General features: G+C 41.8%; 1 protein-coding gene across 1 annotated transcript in view; it reads left to right on the top strand.

Moving 5' to 3' along the window:
- LOC121316621 (pleckstrin homology domain-containing family H member 2-like) overlaps window positions 1-17,809 on the top strand; it is a 65,672-nt gene that overhangs the window by 17,321 nt on the left and 30,542 nt on the right. Inside the window, exons 3-5 of the mRNA XM_041251662.1 lie at window positions 15,032-15,094; window positions 16,342-16,491; window positions 16,815-16,898. Of these exons, the coding sequence (XP_041107596.1) occupies window positions 15,032-15,094; window positions 16,342-16,491; window positions 16,815-16,898 (297 nt within the window). The remainder of the gene's footprint in view (window positions 1-15,031; window positions 15,095-16,341; window positions 16,492-16,814; window positions 16,899-17,809) is intronic.

The following is a 17,809-nucleotide window of genomic DNA, read 5'->3' on the forward strand; positions in this document are numbered from 1 at the left end:
TTGGGCACAATTTTAACCTTCAAACAGCAGCTGATTTGGATTCGCTGTCTTTCGCTCTGCAAGGATGCATTTTTTTCCAATGTTAAAATTGAATTTAGCTCTCTGAGACAGGGAGTCTAAGTGATTGTAATGAGATCCCTGCTCTCTGAGACAGGGATCCTGAGTGATTTTAATGGGATCCCTTCTCTCTGAGACAGGGATCCTGAGTGACTGTAATGGGATCCCTGCTCTCTGAGACAGGGAGCCTGAGTGACTGTAATGGGATTCCTACTCAGAGCCTGAGTGATTGTAATGGGATTCCTGCTCAGATTCTGAAACAGGGAGCCAGAGTGATTGTAATGGGATTCCTACTCAGAGCCTGAGTGATTGTAATGGGATTCCTGCTCAGATTCTGAGACAGGGAGCCTGAATGACTGTAATGGGATTCCTACTCAGAGCCTGAGTGATTGTAATGGGATTCCTGCTCAGATTCTGAAACAGGGAGCCAGACTGATTGTAATGGGATTCCTACTCAGAGCCTGAGTGATTGTAATGGGATTCCTGCTCAGATTCTGAAACAGGGATCCTGAGTGACTGTAATGGGATCCCTGCTCTCTGAGACAGGGAGCCTGAGTGACTGTAATGGGATTCCTACTCAGATTCTGAAACAGGGAGCCTGAGTGACTGTAATGGGATTCTTACTCAGAGCCTGAGTGATTGTAATGGGATTCCTGCTCAGATTCTGAAACAGGGAGCATGAGTGACTGTAATGGGATTCCTACTCAGAGCCTGAGTGATTGTAATGGGATTCCTGCTCAGATTCTGAAACAGGGATCCTGAGTGACTGTAATGGGATCCCTGCTCTCTGAGACAGGGAGCCAGAGTGATTATAATGAGATTCCACATGGTGTGTGGAGGGGCCGGGCTGGTTTCACATCCTGACTGACTACTCTGCTTTGGGTGTGATTGGTTTGTGAGCTCACCTAGCAGGACTGTCTCAGCATCATCAACAGGGCTCCCTATCAGAATCTGGCCAGTGTGGATTGCAGGAGCTGTTTACCATAAATCCGTGTCTAAGTCTCAAATAATAAAGAGGAGCCATGCCCTGGACAGTGACTCAGTAGTTAGGTATTTAAGCGATAATTTGTGCTTAAGTGTTGTGTACGAGGAGGTAAACATTTAGAACTGTAATAAATGACGGGCCTGCCGAGTTGTTTATTTTAGAATTTGGCATGTTTACCTCTGAGTTCCTGCACTTAAAAAAAACTAATCTTCGCTCTTGTAGAGCATAGCTTTAGGCTGTGTGGTCCAGTGGTTAAAGAAAAGGGCTCCTAACCAGGAGGTCCCCAGTTCAAATTCCAGCTCACTTATTGACTCACTGTGTGACCCTGAGCGAGTCACTTAACCTCCTTGTGCTCCATCTTTCAGGTGAGACGTTGTTGTAAGTGACTGCAGCTGATGCATAGATCACACACCCTAGTCTCTGTAAATCAGCTTGGATAAAGGCAACTGCTAAATGAACAAATAATAATTAAAAAAATACCTTGAAACGTCTTCTGTTTACTTTGTTTTGCTTTTTTTCTCAGATTCCCAAATAAATCAGTAAATGTTTTGCTTTTTCATTTGCTCTCTTCTGCAGTAGACTGCCCAATTGTTGTGTTAATGGAACGTGTTTCTTCTTCAGATTCAACTAGTTCAATTTCATACACTACTGAAATCAAAAGCTGTATTGAACTGTGACATAACCTACGGTAACAGAGGGTTTTAATTGGTTGTTCAGGTTGTGATGGTGTATGATACTAGGTGTGCACTGTACATTAATCTGTTGCCACACACCAGAAATCAGGGGAATGCTAAAAGAATATAAAACGGTCTAAAGAGAGCAAACCACATCAGCAAGCGTATGGTTAACAGGTAATTGAGAGCCTGTGAGGTGCACAGGGATTACAGAATCACAGAAGCAACTAGCTCAGCAGAGGCAGAGGAGAGTAGAATAATGGTACAGTTTTCTTTAACATTTAAAAATGTTCTTTCAACCATGAATATTTATCTTTCCAGGGTGTTAAATAAAACACAGGTCTGTGGTGCTTAAAGAGTTAAAACACAAAGTTATACCACAAGAGTGTGTTTAAAATAATCCCTGAATTAATTGAGTTAATATAAAACAGTACACATTGTATTGCTATATATATAGATATATATAGACACACACACACACACTGAACAAAAATCTAAACGCAACATGCAACACTTTCAAAGATTTTACTGAGTTATAGTTCATATAAGGAAATCAGTCAATTGAAATAAATTCATTAGGCCCTAATCTATGGATTTCACATGACTGGGAATACAGATATGCATCTGTTGGTCACAGATACCTTAAAAGGGGGGTAGGGGTGTGGATCAGAAAACCAGTCAGTATCTGGTGTGACCACCATTTGCCTCATGCAGCGCGACACATCTCCTTCGCATAGAGTTGATCAGGCTGTTGATTGTGGCCTGGATTTTGGCGGGAACTGGAACACGCTGTTGTACACGTCGATCCAGAGCATTCCAAACATGCTCAATGGGTGACATGTCTGGTGAGTATGCAGGCCATGGAAGAACTGGGACATTTTCAGCTTCCAGGAATTGTGTGCAGATCCTTGTGACATGGGGCCGTGCATTATCATGCTGAAACATGAGGTGATGGCGGCGGATGAATGGCACGACAATGGGCCTCAGGATCTCGTCACGGTATCTCTGTGTATTAAAACTGCCATTGGTAAAATGCAATTGTGTTCGTTGTCCGTAGCTTATGCCTGTTGTTTGATTTATTTATTAATAAAAGTGCGCAAAAGCGCTTTAAAAATCAAGTTTTTATTTCTGGTCACACTCTTAAAGGGGCACAAACCCCATCTACGGCCAATCTAATACATTTTATATATATATATATATTTACTTACTTGTGGTATAAACAGAATACTGAACGATTGTTTGTGGTATATGGTTTTTATTCCTCTTAGGAGTGTGTCCTTACAAAATCACTTGTCCCTGTCGGGACTTATGATTTACTGGGACATCCTCCTGAACGATCATTCGGTATCGTCTATCCGTTATGCTGTGAGCCTTTCTGTTCATAATAAACATCTCCCTCTTATGATATCAATTGCGGTAACACTTTTGTTTAGGGATCCAATATAAGTGATTATAAACAATCTATAAACATGTTATTAATTAAGCTATTAACAATTATAGAATAAGATTAGAAATAATAAGAGTATTATTGTTCACTTTTGTCATAGTTTTTTTTGCACTATTGTTTATAATCGCTTATAACGGATTCAGGTCTGTTTGTCTTTCTATTCCTGTCTGTCTGTCTCACCAGTTGTATGGGGTTGCTTTGTTTTTCCAGTACAGTTATTATACACTTTTGCCATAGTTTTGTTTTTGCTATTGTTTATAACCATTTATAACAGATCCCTAAATTAAATTGTTACCTCAATTACTATAACATTAAAGACTAAACAGCTGTCTTTTATGACACTAAGGAACAGTTTTACCAACGACTTTGCAGACTGACTTTATGTACAACTGGACATGTTTCAAAAGTGGCTCATGACTCAGAAGTGTGCCTGACTTTATTTGACATTGCTTTTATAAGATTAACAGTTTGGCCCCTTTCAAAAAATATAATGCAAAATGCATTTTGGCATAAAGATCCTGATAAACGAGACCCTTATTGCTTTACGAAAAAATATCCAAGGGTTTTGTTTTTATGCCATCGTAAAACTGCTGGTTCTTGAACGAACCTCTTTTCTGAGTGTATTTTCTCTGTCAGCTCTGATCTAAAAGTAACAGCCCCTAATTTGTAAATGTGGTATCAAACCTCAGATACTTCAGAAACATTTGCTTCCAATTTAGTTTGTTGGTTGTTGCCTGGCTTTGGTTTACATTCGGACGGCTGGTAACCCTTGCATTTCCAGTTTCATTTTCAGACAGATCCGCGGTGAGGTCAGGCTGTCTCTGAGAGGTGAGGTGTTAGTGCTACAAGGTCTCCTGTCAGCCTCTTGAAGGGTCAGCTTGGTGCTGCCCTCCTGCTGACCCCTGAGCCCCTGCCAGCACCACAGAGATGAAGAATGTAAATAGTGTAAAGCTGGGAGCATGGCACAGCATCCAGAAAGTAGCTGTGGCGTGTGCATTACCAGGATTCCACTGTGCTGGTTGACAGCACTGGGAAGCCGTCTGTAGTGTGCACATTCATTAGAACACCTCAAGAGTGGTCATTTACATTCTATATAAATATACCTGCATGCAAACCTCTGGATTTCAATTTCCAGTCAGTAATCAGTGATATAGAAATATTAGGCTCTCATGTATGAAAATGTTAGACCACAATAGGGTCTATTCATAGAAGTACTTGCCGACTGTCCTAGCTAATCGAATTTCAATTAAAATTAACGAAAGTCGTCCATATTGATATTCATAAAATGATCTGTGCAGACCGCTGGCTGTCGCTAAGCAATTTATGAATGGGTATATATTCATTCACGATCGAAATCTGACGCCTTTTGATGACATTTGCTCAGTTCTGTCATTAGCTGTTCGAACATAAACAAATGGAATCTACCAACAGCAGCACCAATCGTGTTTTTAACAGCGTGCCTATATGGTATGTGATTTATATACTGGAGGATGCAGCATCGTGTTATTAACAGCGTGCATGTATGATATGTGATTTATATACTGGAGGATGCAGCATCGTGTTATTAACAGCGTGCCTGTATGATATGTGATTTATATACTGGAGGATGCAGCATCGTGTTATTAACAGCGTGCCTGTATGATATGTGATTTATATACTGGAGGATGCAGCATCGTGTTATTAACAGCGTGGCTGTATGATATGTGATTTGTATACTGGAGGATGCAGCATCGTGTTATTAACAGCGTGGCTGTTATGTGATTTATATACTGGAGGATGCAGCATCGTGTTATTAACAGCGTGCCTGTATGATATGTGATTTATATACTGGAGGATGCAGCATCGTGTTATTAACAGCGTGCCTGTATGATATGTGATTTGTATACTGGAGGATGCAGCATCGTGTTATTAACAGCGTGCCTGTATGATATGTGATTTGTATACTGGAGGATGCAGCATCGTGTTATTAACAGCGTGCCTGTATGATATGTGATTTGTATACTGGAGGATGCAGCATCGTGTTATTAACAGCGTGCCTGTATGATATGTGATTTATATACTGGAGGATGCAGCATCGTGTTATTAACAGCGTGGCTGTATGATATGTGATTTATATACTGGAGGATGCAGCATCGTGTTATTAACAGCGTGCCTGTATGATATGTGATTTATATACTGGAGGATGCTGGAGGATGCCTGTATGATATGTGATTTATATACAGCATCGTGTTATTAACAGCGTGCCTGTATGATATGTGATTTATATACTGGAGGATGCAGCATCGTGTTATTAACAGCGTGCCTGTATGATATGTGATTTGTATACTGGAGGATGCAGCATCGTGTTATTAACAGCGTGCCTGTATGATATGTGATTTGTATACTGGAGGATGCAGCATCGTGTTATTAACAGCGTGCCTGTATGATATGTGATTTGTATACTGGAGGATGCAGCATCGTGTTATTAACAGCGTGCCTGTATGATATGTGATTTATATACTGGAGGATGCAGCATCGTGTTATTAACAGCGTGCCTGTATGATATGTGATTTGTATACTGGAGGATGCAGCATCGTGTTATTAACAGCGTGCCTGTATGATATGTGATTTATATACTGGAGGATGCAGCATCGTGTTATTAACAGCGTGGCTGTATGATATGTGATTTATATACTGGAGGATGCAGCATCGTGTTATTAACAGCGTGCCTGTATGATATGTGATTTCTATACTGGAGGATGTGATCATGTTCAGGTTATTTAAATTACCTTAATAATTGTTAATGTTCCTTTGCTTTGCAGGACATACGCAATTAAATGAAAAACACTTGTAAATCAATGATTTCAGTTATTATTTCAGCTTAACACAGATACAGCATTACTTAAAAAAATATATATTAGGCAGCGTTAATCACGAGGGCATCAACATTTATACGAACACAGTTTAATAAAAACAAATAAAAACTGTAACAGTTTGGATCTGTTTTTTTTATTTTTTTATTGGGCAGGGTTTGTTAAATACGATCAGATAACTTTTTTGACAATGTAATTTTGGTGCTATTGTCAGTTTAGACTCCACCTCACCCAGCTTTTAATGACTCCAAGTTGTCAACAGTATTTTGATGTTGTTTACTCTTATGAATAGCTGGTTGACTCTCAGGACCGATGAAAACTTTATGCTAATGAGGTCAAGCTTCAAGCTTTAAGATAAAGCGTTAAGCTTTATCTCAATTCGTTACAAACATGCCTTCATAGACAAAAATCATTGGGGCTCAACAACGCATCTCAATTATCTCTTATGAATAGCAACTGTCGTTAAATAACGTACTCCTGTTTTCTCATTTCAACAGGCGTTAACCCTTTATGAATAGACCCCTTTGTGCTTTAATTAGGCATCTTAAACAATTTCTAAAAAGTCTCCTGCATTTTACCATTTGTGGCTATGTGTTCCTTTTCTCTTACTATTTTAAATGAATTGCATGCGTGAACTATTAAAGTTGTCAGTGAAATTGGACAATAACTAATTTGCCTATTCTGACGATTTTTCAAGATTTCTGTTCCAGTGGTTGGATTTCATCACGCAACAAATCAAAGCTTCAGAAGCAATGGGGTGTTCTAATACATGAGCACACTGCTGTACTGCAGAAGCAATGGGGTGCTCTAATACATGAGCACACTGCTGAACTACAGAAGCAATGGGGTGCTCTAATACATGAGCACACTGCTGAACTACAGAAGCAATGGGGTGTTCTAATACATGTGCACACTGCTGAACTACAGAAGCAATGGGGTGTTCTAATACATGTGCACACTGCTGAACTACAGAAGCAATGGGGTGCTCTAATACATGAGCACACTGCTGAACTACAGAAGCAATGGGGTGTTCTAATACATGTGCACACTGCTGAACTACAGAAGCAATGGGGTGTTCTAATACATGTGCACACTGCTGAACTACAGAAGCAATGGGGTGTTCTAATACATGTGCACACTGCTGAACTACAGAAGCAATGGGGTGCTCTAATACATGAGCACACTGCTGAACTACAGAAGCAATGGGGTGTTCTAATACATGAGCACACTGCTGAACTACAGAAGCAATGGGGTGCTCTAATACATGTGCACACTGCTGAACTACAGAAGCAATGGGGTGCTCTAATACATGAGCACACTGCTGAACTACAGAAGCAATGGGGTGCTCTAATACATGAGCACACTGCTGAACTACAGAAGCAATGGGGTGCTCTAATACATGAGCACACTGCTGAACTGCTGTATATATACAATAAATAAATGCATTAATTGATGTGTTGATTGGTAAGGCAGAACGGCATTAGTGCATGGATTTATTCCTGTCGATAGGCAACTCTGAGCACGAGTACAAGAATCTGCACACCTCTATAAAATACACACCAAGGTTTTTTCCATATTCATTTCTCTCCTGTAGTTCTCTTTACTCCGTCTCAGTCACCATTCAATGACCAGCGCTGAAATGAAAAGTTAATAAACAGTAAAAAGAGGAAACACCAGGGCTTCAAACCCAGTGGAAATGAAAGTACCCTGTGTGAGGCTGCAGCAGTGTGTGTGTCTGAGAGAGTAAGGGAGTCCTGATCTGAGCCTCGTCAAGTCACAGAGGGAGGCATTGTGCAGCTCTGCTGTGGGGGAGAGGTTTCGCAGGAATCTCTGGAATGGGGCAGAGAGGAATGAATCCGGCTGCAATCGGACCAGCGTGGGCTTGGTTAGAAGGGAGGCTCCACCCGCACCGGGCAGGCACTCTGCTATTCACACCAGGGACACTATTCTATTCAGCGCTTGCTTAAAACTGAAAAATACCACTGGGGTACTACCCTGAAGGAACCCTAGCACAAGCCCTTAAACTTTGATTTCTAAGAACAATAAATTAAATTTACGACCTTTGCACACCTCTATAAAATACACACCAAGGTTTTTTCCATATTCATTTCTCACATTGCTCTCTTCACCTCTCCCCTTGCTAAAGCTTTCCGTCTCAGTCACCATTCAATGACCAGCGCTGAAATGAAAAGTTAATAAACAGTAAAAAGAGGAAACACCAGGGCTTCAAACCCAGTGGAAATGAAAGTACCCTGTGTGAGGCTGCAGCAGTGTGTGTGTCTGAGAGAGTAAGGGAGTCCTGATCTGAGCCTCGTCAAGTCACAGAGGGAGGCATTGTGCAGCTCTGCTGTGGGGGAGAGGTTTCGCAGGAATCTCTGGAATGGGGCAGAGAGGAATGAATCCGGCTGCAATCGGACCAGCGTGGGCTTGGTAACTAGATAAGGAGGCTCCACCCGCACCGGGCAGCTGCACTCACTAAATATGAGAAAAACAGGCGTACGGTATGTATATATCATGAAATCTGCTATACTTTGCACAGCATCACCCCCATCAGTTGCATGATGTCGATTGCCCTCCTGCAAACTCCCTGAGCCCCTACACAGCATTGCAAGATCTGAGAAAAAGACACAGGAGGAGAGTGTGAAGCATGAAGACAGCACTGCAGGGCCAGGAGGTTGCAGCAGCTTTGTGCCGGGGCTCATTAGGGAGCTAATAGCAGCAGAGCAAGCCCTGTCGGGCACTGCCCTGTCCGGCTGGCTGGCCCCACAGTCTGGCAGGGAGCCTGGAGGGGGGGGGGGGGGCAAGTCTCCTTATCGGTTGCACTCCGCTCACTGTACCATTCCTATACAAACGTCCTCCTTATCATTTAGAATTAGAGCTTGTAAAATCATTCTTCTGCTGCCTGTTTGTTTCACAGAGTGTGTGCCTGAGACTACTGGGGTCCTGGAGACTGATCTGGCAAATATGTTCATTGATTGGGGGATTAGCCCTTACTGTTTATCCATGAGACCCTGGCCCTGCTGTTGGGTTTAGGGATATGTACAGTGGTTGTTTTTTCTGTAAAAGGTTTACATTGACCTGCATTCAGATGGACAATAAAGAAATGAAATGAATTGGGAGCTGTTCCAGTATAGCGCAGTGCTGGCAGAGCATACACATTAGCTCATATTGTGATCTCAGCCTGAAACAGATGAAACAGTCCTGGTGCAGTCTGACCTTTCACAGTAAGGCTGGCGTGAGCACCTCACCAGATGTATGTGGTGCTTTTTTAAATGTTTCTCCAAACTGCTGAATCCTGCTACAAGTGCCAGTAAGGTGCTGTTAATACAACACCCACCCTACCTCAGTTCTTCCTACAGAGCAGTTATTGAAAATGTCCAGAATTGAGCTGTTCAGGAAGGAACCCTGACTGATGACCAGAGTTCTTTTTTTAAATTTTTTTTTTTAATTCAGTCGTCGCCAATTATTATTTCTTATTATTTTCTCCCCCATTTAGTCGTGTCCAATTATTTTTAGACTCAGCTCACCCCTACCACCCCTGTGCTGACTCGGGAGTGGTGAAGACGAACACACTCTGTCCTCCGAAGCGAGTGCCGGTAGCCGCCTGCATCTTTACACACTGCAGACTCACCATGCAGCCACCCAGAGCTACAGCGTCAGAGGACAACGCAGCTCTGGGCAGCTTACAGGCAAGCCCGCAGGCGCCTGGCCAGTCTACAGGGGTCGCTGGTGCGCGGTGAGCCAAGGACACCCTGGCCGACCTAGCCCTCCCCCCACCCGGACGGTGCTCGGCCAATTGTGCTCCACACCCTAGGAACTCCCGATCACGATCGGCAGTGACATGAATTTGAACTTGCGATCTCCAGGCTATAGGGCACATCCACGTGGAGCGCCTTTACTGGATGCACCACTCGGGAGCCCCTCATGACCAGAGATCTGAAGGAGCAACATTATATATATATAGTATGAGGTTTTTGTTCACCTTTTTTTTGTGCCCTTGTGCTGTTTATTTTGTCAATGCGTTTTATTCTGTTTTGTTTATGTGGTTGGTTATTTTTACATGGTCCTAAAAGCCTGGCTAGTGACGCTGTCATGTCACATGGAGAAAGAATGCAGCTTTAAGATTCCATGGCATAAATGAGAGGTGTTGGTAGGGCTTCAAGAGAAACAGCAGCCCTGCGCTGTTCCTTGGACTGACCCCAAACACCTTGGAGTTCTCTGGCAAAGCCAGCCTCTCTTATTCTCATGTCAAGAATCATGACCAGACTCAAGTGCTTTGTTTCCAGTTGCAGCTGAGAGCAGTGGGCTGGCATTGTTTACAGCTGCAGTGAACGGTAGTGAATCTTTTACTCCATGCAGTAAGATCAGAAGACATGTGAGGAACAGGTGATACCATTAGACCCACCAAGCCAGCTAACTGCGTTTGAACGCAGCTTTCTCCGCTGGCACCAGCATTCTCCATGAGCCCCTCTCTTTACTTCCTGGTGTTTTTCAGTAAGACACACACATGCTGGTGCTAGAGATGAGTATGTAAAGGAAGATAACCTGTTAACCATCACTATTATTACTGCTCCTCTATTTATTTACTGTTGAGATTATGTTAGCTCTTCACTTGTTTTCTTGTTTTATTAATTGTATTAATTCAAGGTTTAACATATTTTGAATCCCACTCTAGATAAACTGTTGCCGGTAGATCACATGGTCTGATTGCAGCTGGAGCTCTGAGAGTGAGTGTGAATTGATCAGGTACAAGGAAGCAGGAGCAGCAGCTTGTCATGTGGAGCGCTGTATTGTTAATACAGTCAACTCTCGTTATTCTGTGTTAAATGTTTGCATATGTAAGGGCAGTGTTGCGTGATGCACTGCCGTTATGGATTCTGTCCTCTGTCGGTGAGATGAGATGAGGTTAAAAGCTCTATAATCATGAAAGCAGACGATCCCGGCTCTTTTGCATTGTGGTGTACGGTGTTCCCTGTTTGTGCCCAGCCTTTCAAACACTGTTCCAAAAGATGTTTAATAAGAAGCAAAGAGCCGAAAGGAAAGGAGATGGTGTTCTGCGAGTGCAGACAGTGATCTGTAGTGGTGTTTTCAGAAGCCTGTGTGGGGCCAATCTGCAGCAGACTCCTGCCAGAAGTGCTAACCCAGTCTTTCCATGAAAGTAGCGTTTCCTTGCGTTGCATCATGTGTTCAGAACCCTGCCAGCGATTCATGTGTCTCAGAGTGGAAAACAGCATTTCAGTTTTCAAAGAGTCTGTGGGGAGTTACTCAGCCTGGCACTCCTATTAAACTAATACAGCTGATTTAGCTCCATTAGCACGACCTGCAGTAGTCTTATTCCAGCAAAGTAACCTAGCACCTCCATTACCAGGGCAGTTGGATAAATATGGTTGCATTATTGAGCAGAGGGAGCAAGGACAGCATCACACTACACCCTCCCATCCTGGCTTCCGGCTCCCAGGCCTTGGGATTGCCAGTGCTGGCTCAGTGTGGCAGGATGCAGTGCTGCCCCAATACCCCCCCCCCTTCGCTGTGGAGTGGAGAAGCTGTGCATGCAATCAGCCACTGAATTGGATCTTACAGTGCATCCTCTTACGAAAGTTTCTCACAGTATTTTTCCACAGTATTTGTGCAGTTTGCCAATGCTTTCCCCTTGGTTGTACTAGTTTACCCTGGTTTGTATGTTTATTGATATGCTTTATTATATCTCACTGTTCTTTACAATGCTTACCTATGCTTTATCATGCTTTCACTGAGCTTTATCACACTCTGCTATGCTTTTACTGTGGTAAACACCAGCTTATTATAACTTCCTGAGCTAAAGCAGAGCCTGCAGATAGGATTTTAAAATGATGAAGTCCCTCACAGTATGACTGTACATAATAACTTATATGTAATAACCCCCTACTGCTGCACATCCTAGTTTGCTGATAGTGCGATGATGTAGCAAGCAAATTTCAAGGGAGGGGGAACGTTTGTGGCTTTTTTCTAATACTGAAAGTGCATCTCACTCACTGTGTCGGTGTGTTTTACAAAGAAACATCACTAACCACAATCAATTACAGTGTGTTTGTCATAGGCAAGCGTCAAAACAACATCACAACACATGCTTTACACAGTGTATCGAGGAGATTTACCATTGAGAATGTAATGCATGTAACACTGTACAGATTTACCATTGAGAATACAGTGCATGTAACACTGTACAGATTTATCATTGAGAATACAGTGCATGTAACACTGTACAGATTTACCATTGAGAATACAGTGCATGTAACACTGTACAGATTTATCATTGAGAATACAGTGCATGTAACACTGTACAGATTTATCATTGAGAATGCAGTGCATGTAACACTGTACAGATTTATCATTGAGAATGCAGTGCATGTAACACTGTACAGATTTATCATTGAGAATGCAGTGCATGTAACACTGTACAGATTTATCATTGAGAATACAGTGCATGTAACACTGTACAGATTTATCATTGAGAATGCAGTGCATGTAACACTGTACAGATTTAACATTGAGAATACAGTGCATGTAACACTGTACAGATTTATCATTGAGAATACAGTGCATGTAACACTGTACAGATTTATCATTGAGAATGCAGTGCATGTAACACTGTACAGATTTATCATTGAGAATGCAGTGCATGTAACACTGTACAGATTTATCATTGAGAATACAGTGCATGTAACACTGTACAGATTTATCATTGAGAATGCAGTGCATGTAACACTGTACAGATTTAACATTGAGAATACAGTGCATGTAACACTGTACAGATTTACCATTGAGAATACAGTGCATGTAACACTGTACAGATTTAACATTGAGAATACAGTGCATGTAACACTGTACAGATTTAACATTGAGAATACAGTGCATGTAACACTGTACAGATTTAACATTGAGAATACAGTGCATGTAACACTGTACAGATTTATCATTGAGAATACAGTGCATGTAACACTGTACAGATTTAACATTGAGAATACAGTGCATGTAACACTGTACAGATTTATCATTGAGAATACAGTGCATGTAACACTGTACAGATTTAACATTGAGAATACAGTGCATGTAACACTGTACAGATTTATCATTGAGAATGCAGTGCATGTGACACTGTACAGATTTATCATTGAGAATACAGTGCATGTAACACTGTACAGATTTACCATTGAGAATACAGTGCATGTAACACTGTACAGATTTATCATTGAGAATACAGTGCATGTGACACTGTACAGATTTAACATTGAGAATACAGTGCATGTAACACTGTACAGATTTAACATTGAGAATACAGTGCATGTAACACTGTACAGATTTAACATTGAGAATACAGTGCATGTAACACTGTACAGATTTAACATTGAGAATGCAGTGCATGTAACACTGTACAGATTTAACATTGAGAATGCAGTGCATGTAACACTGTACAGATTTAACATTGAGAATGCAGTGCATGTAACACTGTACAGATTTATCATTGAGAATGCAGTGCATGTAACACTGTACAGATTTATCATTGAGAATACAGTGCATGTAACACTGTACAGATTTATCATTGAGAATGCAGTGCATGTAACACTGTACAGATTTAACATTGAGAATACAGTGCATGTAACACTGTACAGATTTATCATTGAGAATGCAGTGCATGTAACACTGTACAGATTTATCATTGAGAATGCAGTGCATGTAACACTGTACAGATTTATCATTGAGAATGCAGTGCATGTAACACTGTACAGATTTATCATTGAGAATGCAGTGCATGTAACACTGTACAGATTTAACATTGAGAATGCAGTGCATGTAACACTGTACAGATTTATCATTGAGAATGCAGTGCATGTAACACTGTACAGATTTATCATTGAGAATACAGTGCATGTAACACTGTACAGATTTAACATTGAGAATGCAGTGCATGTAACACTGTACAGATTTAACATTGAGAATGCAGTGCATGTAACACTGTACAGATTTAACATTGAGAATGCAGTGCATGTAACACTGTACAGATTTATCATTGAGAATACAGTGCATGTAACACTGTACAGATTTATCATTGAGAATGCAGTGCATGTAACACTGTACAGATTTAACATTGAGAATACAGTGCATGTAACACTGTACAGATTTATCATTGAGAATGCAGTGCATGTGACACTGTACAGATTTATCATTGAGAATACAGTGCATGTAACACTGTACAGATTTACCATTGAGAATACAGTGCATGTAACACTGTACAGATTTATCATTGAGAATACAGTGCATGTGACACTGTACAGATTTAACATTGAGAATGCAGTGCATGTAACACTGTACAGATTTATCATTGAGAATACAGTGCATGTGACACTGTACACACACACAAACACACACACACACACACACTACACTGCACACACACACCACACACACACACACACACACACACACACACACACACACACACACACACACACACACACACACACACTGCTGTAATGTGTATTGTTATTAGTAGTAAATGTTTACATCTGTAAAAACTGTAATAGTTTGCAGTCTTATTATCTTGCAGCTGTCAGCCCACAACTGTAAGATAATAGGACAGCATGTGCTTCCTGTAGTTAATAAACATAAGCGAAATCAGTCTCATTACTGAACCGCATGTGTTTAACCAATTCAAGTTCACCAGATGTTTGAAATCAGCTTGCATCTTTTCACGACGTCTGAAATAGTTTCTTATTAAAATGTGCTGCAATGTTAATATTATATTTTTACAAGTCCACCCACCCATGTGTACATACTAGGCTGTGTTTTTATCTTTAGGTTCTGGAACATGAATAAAAAACTTGAGCTTCACTCTCGTGGTTTATTGGATTTCCAGAAGCCTTTGATTGACTGCAGGCTTATTAGTGCATAATCCTGTATGTACTGTGAAGAGGGTGACAGCGTGTTGCGTGTGTATGTAAAGGATCTGCACAGTGACGTGTCTGTTTGCTCTCTGCAGATGCAGCAGCTGGAGAGGCAGGTTCTGGATGCTGATCGGAGAGCTGAGAAGGCCAGTCAGCAGGTACGCAGTGCAGGACCCTCCCCTAGCAAAAATGGTAGCTGTACTGTTACTGATTGAGTAGGGTAGGTTTCACCTGGGATTTGGCATAAACTAACTTTCATATAACTGCATTCATTCAGAAATGTAACAGCAAGCAAATGTGCAGTTCACTGCGATATTACACAAAAATACTTTATTTTTAATTTTTTTTTTGTTCATTGGAAAAATGCATCAGTAGAGTCCAGAGTAACCCAGGACACCTCTCTGTCTCTTTCAGTGTGTGAGTTTTTAATTGTCATTTTACAACAGTAAAGCTGGATTTATATCATTTAAACTTTAGTTTAAATTAATAGCACAGATTGCTTAAAAAACAAACAAGCACACAAATAAATAGATAAGTACAAGTTTCATAAAGTAAAAGCCTAGCAAAGTGTAATAAAGTATAGCGAAAGCATGGGAAACATTGGTAAACATTGTAAAGAATATGGAGCTGTGGTAAAGCATATTAATAAACATGGTAAACCAGGATAAACTATGGTAAGTGTATAATATAAGCATGTGAAAAACATGGTAACACTGCAAAAATACTATGCAAAAATATCATGCAAAAATACTGTTATAAACTTTTCTAAGGGAGTGCAAGGTAGTTTTTATTATTATTTGTATTATTGTGGTGTTTTCGATTGTTTTAAACCCTGGTTTTGTTGTGCTCTATCCAGCTGTTTTTGTTATTATTTGTATTATTTTGGTGTTTTCGATTGTATCACACCCTGGTTTTGTTGAATTCTATCCAGTAGTTTTTCAGTCAGTCCTGTTGATGGGTGTCTCTGTCTGGTTGGTGACAGCTAGCGATTCAGAGCTAGTTGTTGGAATGGTGTACCCTGGCAGGGCACATGTTTTCACAGTCACACAGAGAAACTGGCTGGTGCTGCTTCACAGTATAGATACAGAATTACAGTCAGTGTTGAGTGCAGATTCAAACACTCTAACCAGTTCAGTGCAGAAGGGGGATTCGAGGGCCAGCTCTGATTCAGAGTGTCCTTTTAGTTTTAAATGTACATGCATGTTAAATCAGGGACTGCAGAAACCAGTCCTGTGTATAATGTTAGCAAACCATAAAATCCAAGACTAGCAGCTGCTTTCACAAAACTCGATTAGCACTGATCTTGGATTCCAGTACCCCCCCATCCACCCCCCCACCCCCCTCAGCTCACCTCTGATTCTCTGGTGGCTGCTATCAGAGGCTGATTCTCTGTCCACTTTGCCAGGTCCAGGTGATGGAGGAGAAGCTGAAGGCAGCCAACATTCAAACCAGCGAGTCAGAGACTCGGCTGTATAAGAGGAGCCAGGACCTGGAGACCCTGGTGCAGGAGAAGGATGACATCATCCAGGGGCTGGAGCAGCAGCTGGACGAGCAGGTGCAGTACAGAGGATCAGGACACCCTGCTTACTTACCCTTGTAACAGCATCCCATAGCAAAAGCACAGCACAGGGCAATACAGCACAGTGAAAGCATGGTGAAGCATAGGCAAGCATTGTAAAGCACACAGAGGTAAGGTAAAGCATAGTAATAAACATGGTAAACCAGGGTAAACCATGGGAAATGCATAGTATAGCCATGAGAAAAGCATGGGGAAACTGCAAAACTACCGTGCAAAAATATGTGGTAAACTTTTCTAAGGGTAATCACGTAGGTTGGGTTTGAGGGTTAGTGAAGCTAACTGATTCTGCTTTATTTCAGAACCAAATGAGATTTCAAGAAGCCAAGATTGTAGAAGAGAAAGCAACAAAAATCAAGGAGTGGGTGACACTGAAGCTGCATGAGGTACGGTAGGGTCCCAGCCAGTAAGGGCCAGGGGGATCTGTTCTGGGGTAATGGGGTGACACTGAAGCTGCATGAGGTACAGTAGGGTCCCAGCCAGTAAGGGCCAGGGGGATCTGGTCTGGGGTAATGGGGTGACACTGAAGCTGCATGAGGTACAGTAGGGTCCCAGCCAGTAAGGGCCAGGGGGATCTGGTCTGGGGTAATGGGGTGACACTGAAGCTGCATGAGGTACAGTAGGGTCCCAGCCAGTAAGGGCCAGGGGGATCTGGTCTGGGGTAATGGGGTGACACTGAAGCTGCATGAGGTACAGTAGGGTCCCAGCCAGTAAGGGCTAGGGGGATCTGGTCTGGGGTAATGGGGTGACACTGAAGCTGCATGAGGTACAGTAGGGTCCCAGCCAGTAAGGGCCAGGGGGATCTGGTCTGGGGTAATGGGGTGACACTGAAGCTGCATGAGGTACAGTAGGGTCCCAGCCAGTAAGGGCCAGGGGGATCTGGTCTGGGGTAATGGGGTGACACTGAAGCTGCATGAGGTACAGTAGGGTCCCAGACAGTAAGGGCCAGGGGGATCTGTTCTGGGGTAATGGGGTGACACTGAAGCTGCATGAGGTACAGTAGGGTCCCAGCCAGTAAGTAGCACTGGAACTATTCACATTTAGAGCATATAGGGCATCCTTTGCTTTTGAAATGTTCATAAAAAATATGTTGTGTTTTATGCATTGTATGGAAGTTTTATGTATGGAAGTTTTTCAATTTGAATTTACGTAGACAAGTTATGTTGTTTGAAATAAATATGTAAAAATGTGATTTGCTAATTTCACTTTCAATTTAGCTTTTATTTTGAATTCTACATGTTTTATCCCTTGCATGTGACAATAATTTTCACAAAGCCACCACAGAATATAGAGGAGC

Source organism: Polyodon spathula, chromosome 6 (assembly GCF_017654505.1).
Source record: "Polyodon spathula isolate WHYD16114869_AA chromosome 6, ASM1765450v1, whole genome shotgun sequence".
Classification (NCBI taxonomy): Eukaryota; Metazoa; Chordata; class Actinopteri; order Acipenseriformes; family Polyodontidae; genus Polyodon; species Polyodon spathula.